The sequence below is a fragment of the Phyllostomus hastatus genome, unplaced genomic scaffold (assembly GCF_019186645.2).
Source record: "Phyllostomus hastatus isolate PE091 unplaced genomic scaffold, TTU_PhHast_1.1 phas_scaffold_585, whole genome shotgun sequence".
In the NCBI taxonomy this organism is placed as follows: domain Eukaryota; kingdom Metazoa; phylum Chordata; class Mammalia; order Chiroptera; family Phyllostomidae; genus Phyllostomus; species Phyllostomus hastatus.
Genome location: NW_025334037.1, coordinates 18,627,713 through 18,652,911, shown reverse-complemented (window position 1 = coordinate 18,652,911; position 25,199 = coordinate 18,627,713). Strand labels below are relative to the sequence as shown.

The following is a 25,199-nucleotide window of genomic DNA, read 5'->3' as shown; positions in this document are numbered from 1 at the left end:
AACTGTAATAGCATAAACAATATTAATTAAAAAAAAGAACCACTAGAGAAGAAAAGTTTAACTACCCCAACAATACCTCCAAAATAAAGTCCAAGTCCTACATATCTCCAATGATGATTTCCCCCTAATTCTCTGGAAATACATTCTTTAACTATTAACATTCAATATTCAGTTATTAAGGGACTACTATTCAATCAATATTTCTCTCTCTCCAGCCCAAGTATGAGGTTGTACAACAGATCATCACTGGGCTTTGGGAAGTAATGCATGATAAAAACCCTTGATAGCCACATCTAGCTCTGAACATCAGAAACTCTCACAGGTGGTGCAGGTTTTGATATGGAGACACAACTCCATCTATCCTGAGCCCCTTAAGATTTGCTGTGTGCTAGTTCTAGAGACTTGAATGGATCAAATTCATTACAAAAATAAGGTGGGTTGTTTCCAATGAGTTAGAATTTTAATTAAACTAGACCTTCATGGACAACAGTGTAGTGATTGCTGGGGGAGGGGGATGTAAAGGGACTACATGGTAATGGAAAGAAAATACAATGAAGATTAAATCAAACAAATTTTAAATAAATAAGCAAGTAAGTAAATAAACTCAACCTTCCTAGCACTAGGTTGAGAATAACTAGTTACAGTCCCTTTTCCATACAGATCACAGGGCATGTGTGTAGGTCAGTAATCTTCCAGACTCATGCTCCAGACAACTCAGAGTTACATTAATATATAATGATGACTCTACTGTATACTTGCTTAGTGTTATACAGGTCTTATTTTTTCTCAAAATTTATATTATTTTAAATTTGACAGCATCAATACTTTCATTTTATATATAATAAAGGTTATCTGACTAGGTCTCAAAAAGCTGGACTCAAACCTTTTGTCTCCAAATTCTTTTTTGTCCCCTCACTACATTAGGGTGACACCAAAGGACTCAGAGTAGAAAAAGGGTTCCCATCCCACTACAAATAGCCATGAACTTTATAATTCCTGCCTTGTTACTTCAAAAGGAATCTATTATTACATAGGGCACTGAATTTTTAGACTGGTATATAATGAAAAAAAAATCAATCTTTTTAATTGATGTAATTCTTTGTACAAGACACCACCAACAATAAGCCTTCCAATAATTACTAAACAAATATATTACATAAGAAAATAAATACCTGATAGTCTGCGAAGGCTTACTTCTTGGCTTTTTGGAACACACTCTGACATACTCCTTTTTGTTTGTGTTTTCAATGAACTTCACATATATCCTTTTGTATTTACTCTTCGCGTCTCCAAAATATCCAAGGTACTAAGGAAAAGACCACTTTGAATTACATAATTATACATTCTGTACACAGACTATATTACTTTGTCAGCCTGACTGTCACATAACCATTCTTCAAGTTTTTCAAAATGCAGCTCTTGCCAGGCCAATTTCACTCTCTATAAAAATGGTCCTTAACTGCAGGCCCCATACACAGAAGCCATCTCGTTTGGCTAATGATCAGATGCTTATTTAACTCAATGATACTAAACACGTACATGAGCATGAAAGAATAACTTCTGCAAGTCCTCTGGTAAATCAGGGTATTTGGCAGAATAAGAGTCTCTGAGCCCCTCTAACTCATCAGTGACTAGCACTAATTTCTTTCCTTTATTAGAGAATAAGAAAAGGTTAAGCAACAGTATAAAATGATTTAGTTTTAAGTAGCTGGTATCTGTAAATTTAGTTTAAAATCAGTCCATCAGAGAGTATCTCATACAGGTGCACCAAGTTGTACTGCACTACACAGATACTGTGTTTTTTAGTGAATTGAAGGCAAGGCCTTCCACCAGCAAAAAGATTGCAGTATGCGATGCTCTAGAACTGAACCTGCAATCTCTCTGAGGTGTGCCTGTACTCTGTAATTCAAACTTTATGCTATTTTATATTAGAAATGCTCAATATAAAATGTTTAAATATTCTATATTTTCCTCAGGATCACTGTCAAAAAAAAATGAAAGCTAATATAAAAAAGCATTTGCTTACACTATTTGTAGCAGCAAATTCTCTTTGCCCATCTCGAATTTCAGGAACAAACTTCTGTAATAAAGCTTTTTGTACTTTCCAAATAGCTGGGGGTTCTCTTCCTGTTTTTAAAGCCTCCTGTAATATGCAGAATTCATTACATTTACAAAAAGTAACAACATATTCTAGATTTATAGAATCTTCAGAGCTGAATGAAATCATTAAAAACTATGTAGCTCAACCTTTTATCTTTACCTAGCTGAACTTTTATACTCATTCTTATAAGCTGGCTGTTCAATCTCTGCTTAAATTCTCCAAGAAATAGGTAGCACACCAACATGCAGAGCAGCCCAGCACCCTTTTGTATAGCTCCCAGAAAATTTTCCTCTAATGATACTGTCATCTATTATTTATCCTGAGATATTAACAGCAGCTAATTGTGAATAAAACTAATACAGATACTTGAATTTTGTACTTTCTAATGTCATTCCTCACTGCCCCAATTAAAAAATAAAACCAAAATCAAGCAAACAGAAACTCAAACACAGGTTTTCTTAAACATAGCTAAAATTTTCTTATATGAAATTGTAGCCCTGGCCACATAGCTCAGTTGGTTAGAACATCGAAGCCTGATATGCCAAGCTTGTAGGTTCAATCCCCGGTCTGGACACATATAACAATCAACCAGTGAATATATCAGTAAGTGGAACAACAAATCTATAGTCCTCTCTCTTAAATCAATATATAAAAATTAAGAAAAAAACCTGTTAACATTCTACTCATGGTTCTGTAATTTGAAATTATAAAAATACATCTAACTCTACTTATATTATATTCCTGTTACTTTCTTTAAATTATAAAATTAGATAAATAGCTATTTTCTCCAAACTCCTAATAATACAATTAGTTGGGAGTCTTCAAAAACAATTAACATTTCAAAACTTCTCTAATCACTACTACATAAATAACATACTGACTAGTCAGAAATATATTAAACTCGGCTATAAGTTAAAATTATCTTAAGCTATTTTCTTTTGTACAGTATCTGATATCTAGTAGTGATTTTATTATTTAACAATTACAACAGAGTAATTGAAAATACAACTTGTTGCACTTCAAGCTAGATATATGCTATTATAGTCATCATGAAGGTTAATAATGCGCTCCCACCAGACTATAACCTTTATACTTTACATTACCTTAAAAGTCTCTATGTCTTCTATCTTTAACACAAACTCATCGCGTTCTCTGTATTGGCCTTCTCCTCCACTTTCTATGTTCTCATCATCTGTAAAACCTTCTATGGCAACAGTGTCCTGTCCTTTTGCACATTGGTTTGAAGGAAGACCATCAAGTTCGATGGGTTTTGGGAGTTCTGTAGAGCTTTTATTTTCCAGGATATTTACTGCCGATGAAGTTGTACCCACAGTGGTGGAGGAAGTAGCAGCAGTGCCAGTAGTATTGGCAATCAGGCTAGTAGTTGCCACCTGTACGACTTCTGAAACTAGATAAAGCAAATGCAAAAAAAAAAATACAAATAATAAAACATTTGTTTTGAAGAAACCCTAACAGTTTAAAAAGAAACACAATTATTTTTGCCATCAAATTATTTGAAACAATAAAAACTGCAGTAAGAAATTAAAGAATGGTTGTTAATTTTCAATAAAGTGGTGAGAATCACAGACAGCTACACTGACCTACACTGACTGTAAGTCCACTTAACTAGTGCAAAAATATTTTTTTTTAGAAATAGACACACAAAAGTGCTGCAGGATAAGTAAAGGTCATATGACCAGAGCTGTGAAAAATTCCTAGAAGAAAAGCAGATTGGATGTGGAAAAGGAAAAAAATACCCCCCAAATATTTTGTATCAGCACTAGAAGCTACAGAAATAAAAAGGATTAATACATAATAATCTGAAACACTGTATCCTAACAACTTAAATGAAACAAATTTCCTAGGAAGACAAAACTAATGAAATGGACTCAAGAAGAAATAGAACATCTGAATAGATCAGGAGGTTTCAACCAGTGTGCAGCAAGAATTTTGAAAACGTGCAATACCTGACTCTTCAGTCAGGGGTACTTTTGCCTTAGATTGTCAAATAAAAAAATGACAACAGCCAACACAACAGCAGCCATCCAGGTGAATGAATCAAAATTATACCTATTTTTTGGTCAGACCAGCAAAAAATACATTGTTTGTTGTGCTGCATTTTTTTATTTTAGTTTATGTGTGCCATGAGAAGAAGGTTGAAAATCACTAAAACAGACCAATAACAAATTTTTAAATACTTTAAAAACATCCCACAAAGATAAGCACAGGCCAAACTGGGTTCACAGAGGGGTTCTCCCAACAGTTGAATAAGACCACCAATCCATCAGAAACTCCAAAAAATAGGGGGAAATGCCTCCAAACATATTTTATGAAACTAGTATTGTTCCAATAGCTAAAACGCACAAAACATCGTGAAAGAACTGCAGACCAGTATTCCTTATGAATATAAACAAAATTATTCAACAACATGAGAAAATCCACCAACATGTAAAAAGAATTATATACCATTATCCCAGTGGGTTTTGCCCTTAGAATGCATGCTTAGGGATCATCTCAGTGGGCACAGAAATAAGCAATTCAGCATCATGAATAAATAATTTCATGATAAAAAACACTCAGCAACCTAAAAATAGGAGACTTTCAGCCTGATAAAGGACATCTGTCCACAAAAAGCCCATCCATAGTTAACATCACAGTAAAATGGTAAAAAACTAGGTGTTGCCTCCTAAGAAGGTTATTTGAAGAACTAAAACTGCCTTGTTTTATTGCTGGGGGGGGGGGGGGGGGCTGTGCTTCTAAAATATTGCATGTTTACAAATGTAAAGTTTGTGGCAACCCTGAGTCAAGGAAATCTATCATCAGCACCATTTTACCAATGGTATTTTCTCTTCATGTCTGTATCTAGTGCTTCTCCCAAAATTTCAAACTTTTTCTTTTTTCTCTCTCTCATGTCAAAAGCTAAGACAGGCTGAAAGCTAGGCATCTTATGCTAAGCAGTTATGAATGCAAAAGAAAAGTTCTTGAAGGAAAAAAAAAGTGCTACTCCAGTAAACACATAAATGATGGTAAAGCAAAACAGCCTTCTTGCTGATAGGAAGACACTTAGTGATTTGGGTAGAAAATCATACTAGCCACAACATTCCCTTAAGCTAAAACCTAACCCAGAGCTAAGACTCTAACTCTCTTCCTTCAGTTCTGTAAAGGCCAAGAGATGTAAGGAAGCTGCAGAACAGTTTGAAGCTACCTGAGATTGGTTCATGTTTAAGGAAACAAGCTGTCTCTGCAACAACAGTGCAAGGTGAGCAGCAAGTGCTGAGGTAGAAGCTGCAGCAAGTTATCTGGAAGATACAGCTAAGATAATTGATGAAGATAGCTACACTAAACAATAGATTTTCAGTGTAGATGAAACAGCCTTCTACTGGAAGAAGATGCCATCTAGGACATCTAGAGAGGAAGTCAATGCCTGTCTTCAAATTTTCAAAGGACAGGCTGACCCTCTTGTTAAAGGCCAGTGCACCTGGTAACTCTAAGTTAAAGCCAACGCATGTTTAGCATTCTGAAAATCCTACAGTCCTCAGGAATTATACTAAACCTACTCTGCCTGTGCTCTATAAATGGAACAATAAAGGCTGGATGACAGCACATCTGTTTACAACATGGTTTACTGAATATTTTAGGCTCACTATTGAGATGAACAGCTCAGAAAGAATTCTTTCTCCCTCCCTTCCCCTCTCTCTAAAAATACACAATATATATACATATACACACATACATATATATACACATATACATATATATATATAAAAGAACATTCATGATTTGTGGGAAGAGATCAAAATATCAACATTAACTGGATGTGGATCCTTCGTGGATGATTTCAGTGATTACGTCTTCAGTGGAGGAAGTAACTGCATATATGGTAGAAACATCAAGAGAATTAAAAGTGGAGTCTGAATATGTCACTGAATTGCTGCAATCTTATGATTCATCTTTAACAATGAGGAGCTATTTCTTTCAGAGATTATGGAACAGACAATAAAAGATTTAGATTACATAAACTTACTTGATAAGGCAATGGCAGGGTTTGAGAAGACTGACTCCAATTTTAAAAGAAGTTCTACTATACACAAAATGCTGTCAAACAGCTGTGGCTGATGTGGCTTAGTGGATTGAGTTGCCAGCCTACAAACCGAAGGGTTGCTGGTTCAATTGCCAGTCAGGGTACATGCCTGGGTTGTGGGCCAGGTCCCCAGTTGGGGTATGAGAAACATTGATGTTTCTCTCCCTCCCTCCCTCCCTCTCTCTCTAAAAAAAATAAATAAAACTTAAAAAATGTTATCAAGAGCCTGGCTGGCGTAGCTCAGTCGATTGAGCACAAGCTGCTAACCAAAGTGTCACAGGTTCAATTCCCAGTCAGGGCACATGCCTGGCTTGCAGGCCACGGCCCCCAGCAACCGCACATTGATGTTTCTCTTTCTCTCTCTTTCTCCCTCCCTTCCCTCTCTAAAAATAAATAAATAAAATCTTAAAAAAAAGTTATCAAACAGCATCACATGATAACAGAGAAATTATATGTAAGTCAATCAATGCAGCATTTTTTTTAGCAATTAGGTACATTTTAAAGTACATACATTGTTTTTTTATATAATGCTACTGTATACTTAATAGACTACAGTATAGTATAAGTAAAGTTTTATATGCACTGGGAAACAAAAAAGTTTCATGTGACTTGCTCTATTGTGAATTTTGCTTTACTTTGGTAGTCTGGAACTGGACAAGCAATATCTCTGAGGGATGACTGTATTTACAGATGACATGATCTTCCATATACAAATCCTTAGGATTCCACTAAAAACCCATTAGAATTAGTAGGTTCAGCAACTTTGCAGGGTACAAGATCAATATATAAATATCAATTGTGTTTCTATATACTTGCAATGAACCATCCAAAAATGAATTTAGGAACACAATTCCTTATAATAGCATCAAAAAGAAAACATTTAGAAATAAAAGACAAAAGAAGTGCAAAGTTTACCCTCTGAAAACTATAAACATTGTTGAAAGAATTATAAGTTTAAATAAGTAGGAAAATATCCCATGTTGATGGATCAAAAGACAACATTATATGGATGGCAACTCTCCAAAGTAAGCTATGGAATCGAGTACATAAAACTAGGAATGAAACAAGACTGACCATATGTTGATGATTACTGAAATACAGTGATGCATTATATCAATCTTTGTACTTTTGTGTTTGAAAATTTCCATAATTAAAAGTTGAGCAAGTATTTTTTAAAATAATGAGTAACTTCCAAATTAGTAAAGGGAAAAATGTATAACTACAGTGTAAGTTTTAAAACAAGCCGAAACAAAAGCACAGTGTTTAGGGATGCATACACAGGTGGTAAACTTATCAAAGAAAAGTAAGGAAGGGATCACCATCCAACTCAGATAGTAGTTAATTCTAGAAGATACGAGGTGGGTTTTACTGAATACGCAATTTTTGTACTTTTTTGCTTTCTAATGAGTAGCATTTAACATAAATTTCTGTCTTTGCCCCACATTCTTGGCACATCCCGATGGTTTTAAAATATAACACTCCACTGCCTGTTCCGAGTGGTTTGTCACTTCAGTTGTGGTTTCCTTTTTTCAAGCTATGAGTTGTTCAGAAGAAGTTATAACAAATTATTTAGAAATTTTTAAATAAAAATGTCTTTATTTCTTTATACCTTTATTTTTCCTTTGATATTCTTTAATAAAAGTGCTGTATTATGGTCATGGAATAGGGCTTTAAATAATGTCTGCATTTTCAAATTTATGGGAAAAAATTTTTAAGCTGGAGAAATTTTTATTTGTGTTTTCCATATGTATGTTACAGTTCCACATGTGAGTTTTATTTCATAAAAAAATGTTCTGAGCCCTGGCTGGTGTGGCTCAGTGGATTGAGCACTGGCCTGTGAACCAGTTTGACTGGATCACCAGTTTGACTCCCAGTCAGGGCACATGCCTGGGTTGCAGGCCAGGTCTCCAGTAGGGGACGTGCGAGAGGCAACCACACATAGATGTTTCCCTTTCTGTTTCTTTCCTCTCCCCTTTCTAAAAATAAAATAAATAAAATCTTAAAAAAAAGTTCTCAAAGACATAAAACAGACATGAAAAAATAGACTAAAATATGCTAATAATTAGTATGAGTATTAAAAACAGAAGTGGGAAATTAAATGGGAAAAAGATTTTATTATAAAAGAAAATTAACTTTAGTAAAATTTTATTTACCTGATTACATATGTTCAAAACATATCAAGTAAACAATATTAGATAATGAAACATAGTTGGAAACTTTAACACACCTTTTTCAGGAATCAACAGATCAAGCAATCTAAAAACAAATAAGGATAGGGAGGATTTTTAAAAACATTTTTATTAAAAATTTCAAACAAACACAAAAGCAGAGAATACAACCCTCATGTACCATAACCCAGTGTTAACCACGAACACTTTGCTACACTTCTTTTATCTATCCATCCAACACCCCTTTTATATTTGCCAGGATACTTGAAAGCAAATTCTAGACCTGTCATTAACCTCCAACATATATACGTACATGTTGTAGCCAATCAAGGCCTGGCGGGTTCGTTCTAGAGTCGGACAGACAGAAGAAAATGCACAGAGCTGTGGGGAGGTTTGATGTGTCATTATTCACACATGGGCAAGCCATGCACACTGCAAACTGCGAGTCTCTCTAGTGAGAAGCCCCTACTTGCCTAAGCACTACAAGCAAACAAAGCCAGCCTCAAGCCAAACAACTATATAATGTAGCAAGACTCTGCATGGTAGCCCACTTCATGCTATGGGGAACTGTTTATCGGACCCAGGCTCAAGGCTAGGAAAACACTATTCATCAGGCCCATTCAAGGTTATGGGAAAACTGCTTCCCTTAGTTACCCAGACACCTGGGTGAGGAAACCAGACTGCCTCCATTTACTCCACAACATACAATTCCTTATATAACCTAGTATTTATTACTTTAAACAAAAAATAAAAAGATATAAAGGATTTAAACAATATTATAAAATAAAACCTTTCACTTGGAGTTTATAAAACTGACCTTTTACCTAACTGCTAATAAAATTTCCATACATTTAAAAATTCAGACATTATTTAAGCCATATTCCCTTGACAATACAACTGGACCACAAATTACTAATAAAAGAATACCAAAAATCAACAAACACCAATACCAGGAAACAGGCAAGAAAACCCTTCACTCTTAGTAACTTTTGGATTAAAAAGGAAATGAAAACTGTAATGACAAACCATTTAGAAAGGACAGTGAGAGCATTACAAACTGAAGCCAGATGGGTAGACACACAGTATGGTACAAAAAAGAATACTCACACTTTAATGCCATTAGTTAGAAAACAAGTAAATAAAAAAAATTAACTAAGTAAGAAACTCAAGAAGCCAAAGACAGAATTTTGAATTGAACCCAGGGAAGACAGGAAAAAGAACTGATAAAAGCAGAAATTAAGAAAAAGTAAGTAAAAAATGGTAACAGGAGCAAAAAAAAAGAAAGGACATTGGTTCCTTGAAAAGAATCATCTAATAGGCAAAACTTTTCACAGACTGATCAGCAAAAAGACTCAAATAATCATTTAGAGCAATTAAGATCACAACTACAGAAACAGAGGATGCAAAAACTTATGAGGGAATATGTACAATTTCATAACTAACTTTAAAATTGAATCAAAGAGATAATTTTACTAGGAAATATATCTTTCTTAAATTGACCCAAGATAGATCAAACCCAGGAAAAACACTGCAAACTCTCAGATATATTCTTAGAAAGTTTAACCAAATTCCTACAATATGAGGTAAATATTTTCCATTTCAAAGATCAGAATATTCTGCCCTAACTGGTGTGGCTCAGTGGATTGAGTGCTGGCCTGCAAACCAAGAGGTCACAGGTACGGTTCCCAGACAGGGCACATGCCTGGGTTGTGGGCCAGGTCCCCAACAAAGGGCATGCAAGAGGCAACCACACATTGATGTTTTTCTCCCTTTCTTTCTCCCTCCCCTCCCACTCTCTAAAAATAAATAAAATCTTAAAAAAAAAAAAAAGAGATCAGAATATTCCTGAATACAAACAAGAATAAGATTAAACAAATAAACAAATCTAGCAGTAGCTACTCTCTTTTGTGAAATCTATGTGAAAAATTCCCAGATAAACTTTAAATCTCCTGGCTGGCGTAGCTCAGTGGATTGAGCATGGGCTCAGTGGACTAATATGAATAAATACAAATTTACAAAAGACTTATTTAGGCATAGTTTTGTATGTTCTTGCCAATAAAATTTTATATGATTCACTGATTTAGAAAATATTTTATGTACATTCATTATTTAAAAGTCTGATTCTTTAAAGGTTTTTCATTTGAGTAAACATACTTGTCTTCAGCTTTTTTAAAATTAGGAAACTAGCCCTGGCTGGTATAGCTCAGTGGATTGAGTGTAGCTCAGTGGATTGAGCATGGGCTGCGAACCAAAGCATCGCAGGTTCGATTCCCAGCCAGGGCACATGCCTGGGTTGCAGGCCATGGTCCCCAGCAACCACACATTGATGTTTCTCTCTCTCTTTCTCCTTCCCTTCCCTCTCTAAAAATAAATAAAATCTTTTTTAAAAAGTTAAATTAAAAAAAAAAACTTTAAATCTTGCAATGGGTTAAAATAGCTCATCATGACCAAGTAGAGTAGGTAGAATTTTTTTTTAAGGTTCAGCATTAGGGAACCCAATGGAATTTATAGATAAAAACTTTCTGACAAAGAAAACTCCAGGTCTAGGAGATTTCGCTAGCAAATTCAACCAAACATTTGCAGGAGAAATAATACTACCAACTCTTTTACAGAAAATCCAAAAGAAGGGAACACTCTCTAACTCATTTAGGAACTCAGCAACAACAAGATATCAAAACAAGACAAAGGTACTACAAAAGGAATACTACATACTATTATCCATTATAAACACAGATGCAAAATTAGAAAACTGGTTCCATCCATGTACAAAAAAAGATAATATATCAAAGTCAGTGGGGTTTATCCTGGGAATGCCAGGCCACAAATTTATTTCAAAATCAATGTAATTCACCACATGACAGACTAAATAAGAAAATCATAATCATTTCAATATGTGAAGAAAAAGCATTTGACAAAATTCAACCTCTATTCACTATAAAAAACTGTCAGCAAACTAAGATATATATGGCACTTCTTTCACGTACAGTTAACATAATACTTAATGGTGAGATTGATTTCTTTCCCCCAAAGATCAAGAACATGATCAGGATGTGCAAACTCGCCATTCTCATTAAACATTGTGCAGGAAATCCTAGCCTGTGTGTTAAGATAGGAATGAAAAAAGCATGAGATTGGAAAAGAGGACATAAAACTATATCTGCAAATGGCATTTCCTACATTAAAAATCCTATGGAATCTAAAAAAAAATTCCTAGAATAAATGAGTTGTGCAGATTTGCAGGATTTAAAAATCAACATATAAAAACCAACATTATTTTTATAATCTACCAATGAATAATTGGAATTTGAAAACTTTAAAAAGTGTAACTTATAATAAATATCACCCCCAAAATATTCCAGGATATACCCAACAAAGCATGTGTAGGATCTATATGCCAAAAACTACAAAAATGGTGAAAGAAATGAAAGCTGTTCATAAACTGTTAAGACTAAATATATTGTTCATTTTTTTAAAAGATTTTATTCACTTATTTTTAGAGAGAAGGGAAGGGAACGAGAAAGAGAGAGAAACATGGATGTTAAGTGAAACATCCATAAATTGCCGCTCTCATTCATGCTCACAACTGGGAACTGGCCTGCAACCCAGGCACGTGCCCTGACGAGGAGTTAAATTGAGAATCGAACAGGCCACCTTTTGGTTTGTGAGCAAGACTCAATATATTGTTAACAGTTCAGTTTTCTTCAAATTGCTATAGATTCAAGGAAATCAAAATCAAAATCCTGGCAGGAGTTTATGTAGATGCCAACAGTTGACTGGAAAATTTATATGAAAAAGGAAAGGAACTAAAAATAGGCAAAACAATTTTGAAAAAGATAAATTCGGAGGATTCACACTGCCTTATTTCAAGACCTCCCATAAAGCTACAGCAATTAATACAGTGTGGTATTGGTGAAAGCATAAACACTTAAGACAACGTAACAGAACTGAGTGCCAGAATAGACTCAAAGAACATGATCAACTGACTTTCACAAAGGTGCAAAAGCAATCAAAAAGAGAAAGGATTAATTATCTTTTCAACAAATGGTACTGGGAAAGATGGAAAAGGAGAATTTTAACATTTTAGATCTCTTGCTTCCCATTAAACACCAAGAAATATTTCAAACTAGAGAAATAACAATTTTCCCTTTTTAGAAAGATAAATCTAACGATAATGTTGCGGATGGACTGGTACAGAGACTGGTGGGAAGAATTCTAGTGAGAAGTGTAATAATAATCCCAGCAAGAGATGAGTTCTTGCAGATGAGGTGCCAGTGGGGATGGTAAAGATAATTTCAAAGACTTAATGATAGTAAGGATTGAGTTAATGGTGATGATTTTAACTAAAAATAAGATAAGTTATCTCAAAGAATCTATTTTTAAGACACATTTTAGAAGAGAAACTGCAAAAGGGTTGTCCTAGGAATGTAAGGGAATAACAGTAATTGCAAAGCACTCTGAATTGGGGTAGAGGAGTGTAAAATCTTACTAGGATTAGTCACATCCATAAATGTCTTTGTCATACTGATGTTCCATTATGCTACTTTCCCTGTATAACAAAACAGGAATTCTTTAGAGATATACTAGGAGATAGTTATGCTAATAGATCATTTGGGATATCATTGGTTTCCTGTCACTTTAGTAGTCAAGGGTACTCTCAAGTCAGGAAAGAAGCTAGGAGGTACACCACAAAACAAGGTTTAACTCTTGAAACACCACTCTAATTATACAAAAGAGCTAGGCAGAATACAGGCTCTAAAAAACAGGCAAACTTGAGTTCAGATTCCAACTCTGCCACTTACTAGCTGTACAGACCTGGGCAATTCATTTATCCCATTATATCATCTGTATATTGGAGGTAACAATACCTATCTCCCCACCATTGCTGCTAGTTACTGGCGCAGAGGTGGTAGCTATTTTGTTTTAAATATTTTTTTCTTTTAATATTCCTTAACATAGTAACATTTATACTTGTCAATTATTTACATAAAGCAATGCTTTGCAAATAATTCCTCTAAATGTTACCTTAACTACAGAGTAAAGTGAAACACATAACCAAAGATTTGAACATATAGTCTGGAACCAGAGGAAAATTTTTTATTAATGTGCATACCACATACAATATAACCATATTTAATAAAATGTTAATCTTGAGATAAAATTGGCATACCAAGAAAGTATGCCAGTTTATTCTACAATAGAGCCCTCACACAATGCCTCATATCCATAAGCCACTTCAAAATGTCTGTCTCAGATTAGACAAGTCTGAACAGCATACCATGTAAGTTAGGTTGCATGTGATAAAAAGCCAAGATAAAAACAGTACTCAACCTGAAACCCAAAACTTTCCTACAGGCAAGGAACATTTTAAAAATTAAGTCAATTCCCTAAGATAGCTACCTATGCATTTTTGTCCTGAAAATTAAATAATATTGAAGCAAACCTGCTTCAAATGAAGAAAGCTTAAAACCCAGTCTTATAGCCATAAAAATAATAGAAAGCCATAATTATGTATCTAAACTTTAAAACTTTACCTGGTTTCTTTTTTTTATCAGAAGTAGCATCCAAAGTAGTTAAGGTAGTAGAGGTGCTTTTATGAGTATCATGACTGGATACTCCAGGATCATCTTCATCAGAAGAAAACGAAGATAAATGCTCTAAGTTTTTAAGTTCCCTAACTTTTTCTGATGGACTGTTCGACCCAGTGTCAGACACTAACGGTGTGGGTGTTGGTATGGGTGTGGGTGTGGGTGTGGGTGTCGTAGAGGAAGTCTTTGGAAATGGTGGGGGACAAAATGTACGCACAATCTGGGTCCCGGGTCGTCTAGTCCTGTTAGGCATTCGAACAGCAAGAGTAGAAAACTGCTGCTTGGGCCCTGATTTCAGAAAATCTAAGAAAGAGGCAATAAATCCTGTTTTGACTTCTGGCTGTTTTTCCTCTACTTCTTTGATCTTCTGTCTCATTTTTTCCTGATGCTGATAAACATCATGGCAGCCTTCGGAGGGAGGAGTATATGGCAAATATGTATCTGTTCCCCTTGGGTTCTGGCGTTTCCCTTGGGCAGGTCTTTTCAGCTGTTTCTGATTACTGCTGTCTTCCTCTTTAGTTTGCCCTTTCCCTTTAGTTTTTTTCTTCTGAAGGTTAAAATGCATTAAATCTTGGTGTTCTTCTTCAATCTTGACACTGATTGCCTCACCAGGTTGGGCCATGGCCAACAGTGCAAGTGCACTCCTGGTTGGGTTCACTGACACACCACTGTCATCTCCCGCTAAGGTGAATTCGCTCTCCGATGTAGCACTTTCTCCGCTTATACTTCTACTACTAGAAACAAATTCTTGGTTTCTGTTATTATTTACTGAACTATCAATAGGAACTTCACAATCTTCTTCAGATTCATGATTGGTAGCAGACTGTTTCTTGAATGGGCCAGAACTTTGTTCATGGACCTCATGATTTGGTCCAGCCACTGGTGAAGTGAGTTTAGGTGCTTTATTTTGACCAGGTGTTTCAACATGCTGTTGATCAAGAGTCATTTTTGACTGAAGGGTAGGTACTGGTGAAAGATTTACCGTAACTTGACTTCCATTTAGGGCAATATCATTTAAATTCTGTGGCTTTCCTACTGTAGCTGTTAGAGAGTTAAAATCTGAACTCACATGCCCAACATCTAATGATTGCTGAAAATGAGATTTAGAATCACCATTTTCAACAGTCGGAATGGTTTCGTTTGACGTTGATTTGGAAAAATCAGAAGGTGTAACCCCACAAGCTGCAGCTGTAGCTGCCAAGATATCATCTACATTTGATAAAATATTTCTTTCATCAGTGAGCAGCATTGCCTCTGGGAAACATATTGATCCAAGGGAAACAAAATGATTCTTTGAATCATGTTGATTTGCTTCACTAAAGTGGTCCTTTGTTGTTAGATGTTGTTGTAAAGATTTTGAAGACTCAGAGAGATCCATTTTCATAATTTCAGAATTTTGAGCATGGAGTTGCTGCTGAGAATGATCACCATTGCTCTGAATAATAGAACCATCCATTTGAAGAAAAGGATGTACTATTTGTTGAGGACTTGGAACTCTCTGTGCATGTAGAGGTGCCTTCACTTGTCCTAAACCTGCCTGAAGTATTGATTGTTGAAGAATTTGTAAATCACAGGCAGAATCTAGAAGGATCTGTGTATTAGGAAGAGATGGCTGATGGCCATGCCCTAAAGCATGGTTTGGAATTTGAATCTGAGATGAGGCATTAATAATTTGATCATGCTGCTCCTGAACCTTGGCTTCATGAACTTTATGTATAAGAGGGTGCTGCTGGTTTAGGTCTTTAGTATTCAACCTTATTTGTGGAGTTTGCATTAATTCAGTTGCTTTTTTAATATCAATGGTTGCTGTATTATTGACTTGGCCAATTTGTTGGTTAAGTTGTGTCACTGAACCAACCATACTTTCTTCTTTTTTTGAACCTTGTAGAGCAAGCCCAACAACTTGGTCTTCAAGATGGGAATTACTTCTGATAACACTCTGAGGATATCTTTCATCTGCCTTTGACACCTTGTAAGCTGATTCTGGAACATTAATCTCCCCATCAGATAGCCTTTGGGTTGATGACTCAAGAGATACCTGTGGCTGTAACACCTGTAACTCTTGCATTGGAAAATCACCTTCTTGTTTTGAGGACGCATACACACTTGAGTCAAGTTTTCTTTCAGCGTAAGATTTTGGATCAGGGGAAGGTATGTTATTTTGTAATGTCTGACAATGAGTAGAGGATGTAAAAGATGATTGGATAGCAGGCAAAAACTTTTGGGACTGGGGAGATGATGATCCTTGAGCCTGAGCATTTTGGGAAGAATGCATAGAAATATAATTCTGGGTTGTGCTAGAATCTGGCAAACTCTGAGCTCGAGAGGCAGAAGAATAAGAAAGAGAAGGAGCTGTTAATGTTAGGGACTGCCCTGATGCATAGTTTTCTGAAGGACTAACAACTGACAAAACTTGTGATTGAGATGAATAATTAACCTGTGTCTGGCTAACTGGTGACAAACCCTGAGAATGACCAGATGAGTAGCTTTGAGACTGGCTAACTGAAGACAGATCTCTTGTTTGAGCAGGGTAATTCTCATTTGTAACTGAAGATAATACCTCTTGCTGATTAGAAGAATAATCAAGTGTCTGATTTTCAGAAGTTATAGTCTGAGACGAGCCAGAAAAAGTCAATGTTTTATATAAGGATGGCAACTTTTCAACTTTGCTGGACCTATAAACCTGTGAATGAACAATAGATGGCACATTATGTGGCTGTACTAAACCATAATTTTGGGACTGACTAACTGATAAAAGGCTTGGTAGTTGCGCTGTAGAATAAATTTGTGCTTGGCCTGATATTACAGAACTCTGGTTGTGTAAAGGTTTGGAATAGCTTAGTGTTTGCACAGGAGGAATTATACTTTGAGGTTTTGGGGTCTTAGTTGATGTGAGTGGTTGTTTTGTAGAACAGCTTTTTACTTTTGTAGTGGAAGGAGGATACCCTGATGATGGAATTGCAGATGAATAAGACTGAGCAAGTTCCACTGAGACCTGGGAGCTCTTCTGCTGCAATTCTCCATTGCTCACCTGAGTGGGCTCTCCTATTGGGCTACAAGATAAAGATGACTGCCTGCTTGTTTCCTGAAAATTAACTACACTTGAGTTTGATAGATAACTATGTAAGGAATGCTGTGAACCAGTCAGTTGTGCCTGAATAGACTGGGTACCTGAAGGCCGCTGATGGTGTTTAATAACACTACATTCTCGAAGAAGAGCTCTTTCAATGGAAGCAGTAGAATTAGTAAAGAGAGTTGAACTGTAGGCTTGAGGAGTTTGCTGGGTTCCCCCAAGTGCTGAAGGCAACAAACTGAACTGAGGTTGTAAAAGATGGGGTGCGGACTCTTGTGCAGAGCGATATGTTGAGGACTGAGGTGGTATGCTGTTACTTAATACAGAACTGCCCAGGCGCTCAAATGCCAAAGCAGTTGGAACAGTTCCCTGGGAAGTTTTGATTTGTAGCAAAGGGTCATGAGGATTTAAAATTCCATTTGATGTAGTGTTAAAAGTTGAATCCTGAAGCACCAAAGGTGAGGTGGTAGCAAAGTTCCTATTGCTGAAAGTGGTGGGATGCTGATAAGCAGAGAGGGCAGAAGGTGGAAGTGTTCCAGTGGTTGGCAAAGGTCCAGTAACAAACAGCTCAGTTGCTGCTGAGGAATGCATACCTATGAAGAGAAAACATGAAGATATTTATACAATTACAGCACAAATACTTATATATATACACACATATATATGTTTTCATAGTAGATACTTATATAACCTCATCCCACCAAAACTTCTGTAAGACTGAAAAATTCTACATGTAAATTCTGAAAATTACATTTCAAAATACATAGGTTTCTTAAAACAAAAACAAAGTTACAGCTATCAGCAACTCATATATATAATTGTTATATAAAAATTAGTTTATATATAGTTAGACAAGGTCAATTAAGAAACTAGCAAAAGTGTGCATCATCTCTAGTGATTAATTTACCTAATGCAAAACACCAATGGAGAAGCTAAAATATTCTTAACATTAAAATTGAAACTAAACTGCCTACATTTAACATGATCAATAAATCTCACAATAACAGGTCAGTGTTGCAAAGTTTTTTTAATCAAAATATATGCATTTAAAAAAAAACCTCTTGCATTTCAAGTGTTGACCTCCTATGAACAACTTCCAATAGCAATAGATGCATGTTTATCATAAAAGCTAATCAGAAATTAATAAAGTAATGTCAAGAAGAAATTGCTAACATTTCAGAATAGCATTCTAGCCATATAAAGCTAAAGTAAAAAAGTGTATACCTTATGATCCAAAAGTTTCACTTCTAGAAATATATCTTATGGAAATACCAGGGGAGCCAAAAAACCCCGGATTATATTCTGGAAGGCGAGCCCTTTGTAGTACAGGCTTTCCCCACTAGGTGAGTGTTCTAGGAACCCATCTGTATCAGTGTACCAGCTGGCATTGTTGTGAGAGGCCCCATTTGGCTCCAGTGAATTTTTTTTTTGAAGACTCAACACATTTGTACATTTCATAATGGGTGATTTACGAGCACACCTGCCCACACTGTGCTGAGCATTGAGCAGTTTTTGACCAAAAACAGCTTGACCCCCGTTGCCCCACCTTCTCCATTCACCTGATCTTACCCTGAGGGAGTTTTTGTTTCCCTAATGAAAAAAATCCTCAAAGGGAAACATTTTGCTGATGGGGAAGAGGTGAAACAAAAACAAAACAAAGAAACACTAAAAGGCATCCAAATCAATGTGTTCAAAAACTGTTTTGGGCAGTGGAAAAAAATGTCTCAATAGGTGTATTACATCAAATGGAGAGTACTTTGAAGATGACTGAAATTTAAACATATAAGAATAAATACACAATATTTTATACATAAATTCTGGGTTTTTTGAGGTGCCCCCTTATAAGGAGACACAAAGACATATGCAAAAGATATTCACTACAATTATTGTACATAAAGTAGAAATAACCTAAATGTCCATCAACAGGGGACTGATCAAATAATGATGGCATATCTTAATAATATTGTTGCTATGAACATTAATTAGGTGGATATATATTTTGATACACAAAGATATCAAAAGAGAGTAAATACCAAACGGTTAAACCTTCTCTAAAAAAGTGGGACTGTTGTTAGAAATCATCATTTTCCATTTTATACACCCTTGTATTGTTTACATGCTTTTCAATGAGCTTCCATTTAAAAAATTTTTTCACAGGAAAACAGATTCTCTAGCGCTTTCAAAAACATTCTTTTCTCACTTTTTTCCATTAAATGTCAAAAAAGTATTACTACTACAAGGAATGAAAATAACTAGTTACACTTAAAAGAATAAGTTATATTTATAATTAATGATTAAAATAATATAACCACAGGAACTAGAATAGAAAGTCTAACTGGATATGTGTAATATAAAATTATTCCAGGAAGCAAAATATGAAGCCACTGTGTTTTTTAATATCCTGTATATTTCACACTAAAACATTAATTATCTTCTTGGAAGTAGAAAAAAAATTGCTGAGGCATACTGAGAAGCTCTATGAATGTAATTTATATCAGAATAAAATATAATTTCTTATAGCTACCATTTACAAATATTTTCTCAAATATGCTATGACATTTCTTATTCTTTAAGTAAAACCTTAAAAACAAACCTTCCTGTCATCCTGAAAAAAATAAAAATACATACAAATAATTGTGGGTGAAAAAAAGTTGAAAAAATAAAATTAAAAAGTGCACATAAAGGGGCACAACACAGGATAGAGCAAAAGTAGGTTTACAGTTGTGATTATGTGAAACAGTGTATTCTTGTATTATTATTAATTACCATACTATTTTCCATGAACTGTAAACCTACTTTTGCCCCACTCTGTATAATATCGACTTGTTAAGACTTTTATTAAATAGTGATTCAATCTTTTCAATGAAGGATTAAGTTTACATAACTCAGTCCCATGATGGTTTTTGACCATACTGCCTACCTTGCCTGCAGTCACTAAAATAAGTGAAATTTAATCTTTTACTAAAAACAAAAACAAAACTCCAGCAAAGAAATATATAAAGTGATGGATGTGTAAATTAACTAGATGAGGGGGAAATCTTTCACAGTGTAAATGTATATTAAATCATCACAAGGTATACTTTAAATATCTTACAATTTTATAGTCAGTAAAGCTGAAATGGTGAAAAAATTAATCTTTACTCCTTTCAAGTATACAAGAACTACAACTGGCCCTTAACACAGGTTTGTATTGCATGGGTTCACTTACATGAGGCTTTTTTTTTTAAAGACTTTATTTATCTATTTTTAGAGAGAGAGGGATGGAGAGAGAAAGAGAAGGAGAGAAACATGGATACACAAGAGATACATTGATTGATTGCCTCTTGTACACCCCCAACTGGGGACCTGGCTCTCAACCCAAGCATGTGCCCTGACTGGGAATCAAACCAGCGATCTTTTGGTTCGCAGGCCAGCACTTAATCCACTGACCCACACCAGCCAGGGCTATAGAATTTTTAAAATAAATACTGTTAGTGTATTTTCTCTTCCTTAAGATTTTCCTTAACATTTTCTCCAGCTTACTCTAAGAATACAGTACATAATATATATAATATATAACATGTGTTAATCGATTATGTTATTGGTAGGGTTTCCAGTCAATAGTAGGCTATTAGTAGTTAAGTTTTAGGGGAGTCAAAAGTCACATGCAACACAGGGAATATAGTCAATATTGTAATAACTATGTATAATACCAGGTGAATACTAGTATTATCGAGGGGATCACTTCACAAATTATATAAATGTGTAACCACTATGCTGTACACCTGAGACTAATATAAAATAATACTGTCAACTGTAATTGAAAAAAAAAAAGTAAATTACATTTCCTTAAAAAAAAAAAAAGGCGTGATATGTGGATTTTCAACTGTGCAGGAAGTCAGCATGCCCCTGACACCCATGTCTTTTGAGAGTCAACTGTACTTAAATTGACAGATGAAAATTTTACTTCTAAGGTTTCTTTATAATTATCCACCCTCTTCAACTTGTTGGTTTTTTATCAGAGTGCTAAAACTGAATTTCTGCTGGTAACAATTTCTTGAATTTTGTCCATCTTTAAATTGTGAAAAGTTCCAGGTTTCAAAGTTCACTGGAAAATCAATAATTAACTACATTCTCAGTGATACTACCATAATGACAAGGCCATACAAAGTATATTTTTATAAGACTTAAAAATTCTGAAAACAAAGAGTCACCTGTCTGCCAGGATGGAGCCCTGAATTGTGGTAAAAGAGTAGTTCCTGAAGAAGCAGCCTGAGCTGTTCGAGATTCAACAGAAGAGAGAAAGTTCATTACTGAAGATTCCTTAGTGTTAGTGCTGGCACTGTTCACACCAGTATCAAATATTCCAGAAAGACCTACATTTGAAGACAAAATATATCCCAAAGTAAAAATATTGTTAATACAAAATTATATTCCTGATTGTTATTTTTTTAAATCTCTGAAATTTGAGGCCAAAAGTTCTAAACTATAACCCTCACCTGATTTATTTTGAAATAGCAAACAAATATTAATTTGACCAAGCACAGTTATAATTTAAAATCTACAAAGATGCATGAAAAATATCTTCCAACTAATTAATTATATAGATATTCCTTACCAATAAAAGACAAAGCTTTTAATCTCACTTTGATTTTAAAGTTTCCCATGGCACTGTTATGTCCTGACACACATTCATACCCCAACATGTGAAAACTGAGTTTTCTTCTTGTTCACTAAATGTACCCAGATTCATGTATTTCACATAGAGTTTTTACCGGTTGGCTGAGGTGTGGTAGAATATCCAGGAAGCTGATGAGAGGCTGCAAAAGTCTGTCTCTGAAGGAGATTTGTTTCAGAGATTGAGGGATGTCCTTCTTCATAGCTTAAACTAGAGGATAATAAAAATAAGTGACCAAAAACATATCACCCAAACCATAAGATCAAAACAGTTCTAGAAAAAAAATATTCTAGGAAAGCAATGATCAAAAGTACAAGTCTTTGACTAAAATCCTGACCTATAGACAAATAGATCAAACACAGTCTCACAACACGGTCAAAACAGGGAAAATATACTGAAGATATACTAGGAAGAAAAATAATAAATAGTATTTTCCTTATTTCAACTCTTACCACCTGGGACAGGTAAAACATGTTACAGTGGGAAAAGCAATATCCTGGAAAATAAAAGAGCTGAATTCATTATCCAAGCTCTATCACTGGTGTGTTTTCAATAACTGACTCAATTACTATCAGACTAATTTCCTCATCTGTTTGAATAACAGACAAGATCATCTCTAAGGCCCCTCTAATTGTAACATTCTGTGGAATAGAAGATAATTCAAATACTATTTCCCAAAAGCTCACCTAGAAAATTTCAAGCCTGTACATTTTGAGAGTCATTCAGAACAAGATGTTTTCTTCCCTTGATTTTTATTTTAAATATTTTAAACCCAGAAAAACTTACAATAGTACAAGGAATAACCCATACACCCGTCGTGTAACATTCAACAGTTAACATTTTGTTACATTTGTTTTATCTTTCTTTCTATACACACTTTTTTTTTAATCAAAACCAGTTGAAAATAACTTGGGGACATCATGATACTATATCCTTAATTCCTTCAATTGTATCTCCAAAGGATAGGAAATTCTCCTCATTAACCAATTAATTAGACTTGAAGAGCCTTAACAATGAGTCAACAATAGTACGTGCCCTAGCTTGGGTAGCTCAGTTGGTTAGAGTGTCATCCCAATACGCCAAGGTTGCTGGTCCAATCTCCCGTCAGGGCACACACAAGAAGCAACCAAATGCGTAATAGAAAGTAGAACAACAAATCAATGTCTGTCGGTCTCTCCCACCCCTTCCTCTGTCTCTCTAAAATCAATGTATTTTTTAAAAATTTAAATAACATTCAATACAGAGGTCATACTCCAATTCCCTTAATTATCATGGAATTTTTAAGTTTTTTCAGTGTAGGATCCAATCAAATCCAAGAATTGCATTTGGTTCTGTCTCTTTAAATTTAGAATAGTTGCTCTCAGATCCCACATCCCCTTTGTCTTGATTTCAAGACACAGACTTCTTGCATTATAGGCTATCCCAAATTCTGGGTTGGTCTGATCCCTGCATCATGATAAGTAGTGATGTTTTGAACTTCTTACTGCGTAACATGAGGATGCTCACAATGGCAGTTTGTCTCATTACGGGTGATACTAAACTGAATGGTACTGTCAGATCTCTCCATGTAATTTTTACCTACTTGGAAATTAATATGCAATTATGAGGTATTATTTTAACACTTGATCCCAACTTGTAAATACCTTGATCTCAACAGCCAATGATTTTAGATATCATCCACTCAAGATCTTTAATTCAGTCATTGCACTGGATATTGGAAATGGTAGGTTCCTAATTATATTATTATTTCAATATGTAAAAGCATTCTTCTATAAAATAAAAACGAGCCTTTTCCCCTCTTATGTATATATTATATACTGTACTTCTATATTTTAATGTTTTTTAGGGATGTGCATATATTATACACTTTAAAAAGATATATTACTGTAGACTCTTGATGTTCAATTTGCCCCCGATCCTGTCTTCTTTTGATCCTGTCTTCTTCTGATGTGTCCTTCTTGGTGCTCAAACACATTCTTCTAGCACAAGATGTTTCAGGCTCACCTTTGTATTTTCCCTGTACAAGACCTGAAATCAACCATTTCTACTAGCCCTTTTTCTGGGCAATGGCATTTAGAAAACAAGATCTAGGTGTAAGGTGTGTTCAGTGCCCAAGGTGTCATTCATTGTTTCTAGGCTCTTTTGGTGGATGAAGCTAGGAAAATAACTGTCTTTATAAATACTGGAGTTAATACTGACAACTCTAATTCAAATCCAATACAGTACTCCTCATCTTCCCTCATTTCAAGTGTGTATCTCCCTTTTCCTAAGGTTACACTCCTAGTTCATAACTACTTCAGTGTATTTACTCATTAGCTCTACTTGAGAGTACTGTAATGCAATCTCTACCTAAACAAATCTACTAAGTAAAGGTCAGTATTTCTTCACAGTGCTTTCTGTCCCAAGATTATCCCACTAAGTGTATACATTTAGAACACTAATTCAAAAGTAATATATAATTCTTTGCTATAGCTACCTTATTAATTAGATACAGGAATTAGATTTTGTTTCTGTTTGAAGATTCAATTTTAGGATTATTTTAAAATCTTTTTTAACTTTGAAGATAAATTTTATTAAGGTATAATTTTCAATAAAGTACACCCATTTCAGGTGTACTTAAATGTTCAGTGTGTACACATTTTTTGATAAATGTACACATCAGTATAATCACAATACCCACCAACTTGCAGAACATTTCCAACACAACAAAAGGTTTATCATGCCCTTTTGCAGTCAGCATCGTTTTCATCTCATCCCCAGAAAGCCACTAAGTCTAATGTCACTAAAATTTAAGCTTGTCTGGTCTAGAATTTCATATAAATGGAATTATAGTCTGTATTCTTACGTCTGGCTCTTTTCATATAGCATGTTTTTTGAGATAAATCTATGTTGTTGTATACATGAGTAGTTCATTTCTTTACAATGAGTATGAATATGTCACGTTTACCTAGTCACCTGGTGGACATTTCGGTTGTTTTCAGTTAGGGGCTACTATGAATTAACCTGTTGTGAACATTTGTATACAAGTCTTTTGTGAACATATGTTTTCATTTCCCTAAATTACATGTATGGGGTAAAATTACTAGATGAGAAAATAGGTGCATGTAGTATTTTACATTACCATCAACAATGAATGTTCCCTTTTTGCTTTATATCCTTGTGACCATTAGATCTTTTTCAGTTTTCTTAAATTTACCCATTCTAGGTAGGTATAGTGGTATCTCCTTGTGGTTTAATTTGCATTTCCCTAATAACAAATGATGAGAAGCACCTTTTTATATGTTTATAAACTATTCTTTTAGCTTCTCTTAGTGATGTTTGTTCAAATTATTTGCCCTTAAAGAAAAAAATGTGTGGCCCTGGCCTGGTTGCTCGGTGGGCTGGAGTGTCATCCAGTAGACCAAAAGGTCTCTGGTTTGATTCCCAGTTGAGGCATGTACAAGAAGGCAACCAAGCTATGTTTCTCTCACATATGTCTGTCTTTCTGTCTTTCTGTCTGTCTCTCTCCCTAAAAACAATGAAAAAGTGTCCTCG

At 35.0% G+C, this 25,199-nt stretch overlaps 1 protein-coding gene across 5 annotated transcripts in view; it reads right to left on the bottom strand.

Moving 5' to 3' along the window:
- Positions 1–25,199, bottom strand: part of QSER1 (glutamine and serine rich 1) — a 66,570-nt gene that overhangs the window by 27,237 nt on the left and 14,134 nt on the right. For all 5 annotated transcript variants that reach the window (XM_045825205.1, XM_045825206.1, XM_045825207.1 and 2 more), the window contains 6 exons: positions 21,763–21,875; positions 21,202–21,363; positions 13,882–17,601; positions 3,205–3,509; positions 2,027–2,143; positions 1,173–1,306 (listed from right to left, as the gene is read on the bottom strand). In XM_045825205.1, coding sequence (XP_045681161.1) covers positions 1,173–1,306; positions 2,027–2,143; positions 3,205–3,509; positions 13,882–17,601; positions 21,202–21,363; positions 21,763–21,875 — 4,551 coding nt within the window. The remainder of the gene's footprint in view (positions 1–1,172; positions 1,307–2,026; positions 2,144–3,204; positions 3,510–13,881; positions 17,602–21,201; positions 21,364–21,762; positions 21,876–25,199) is intronic.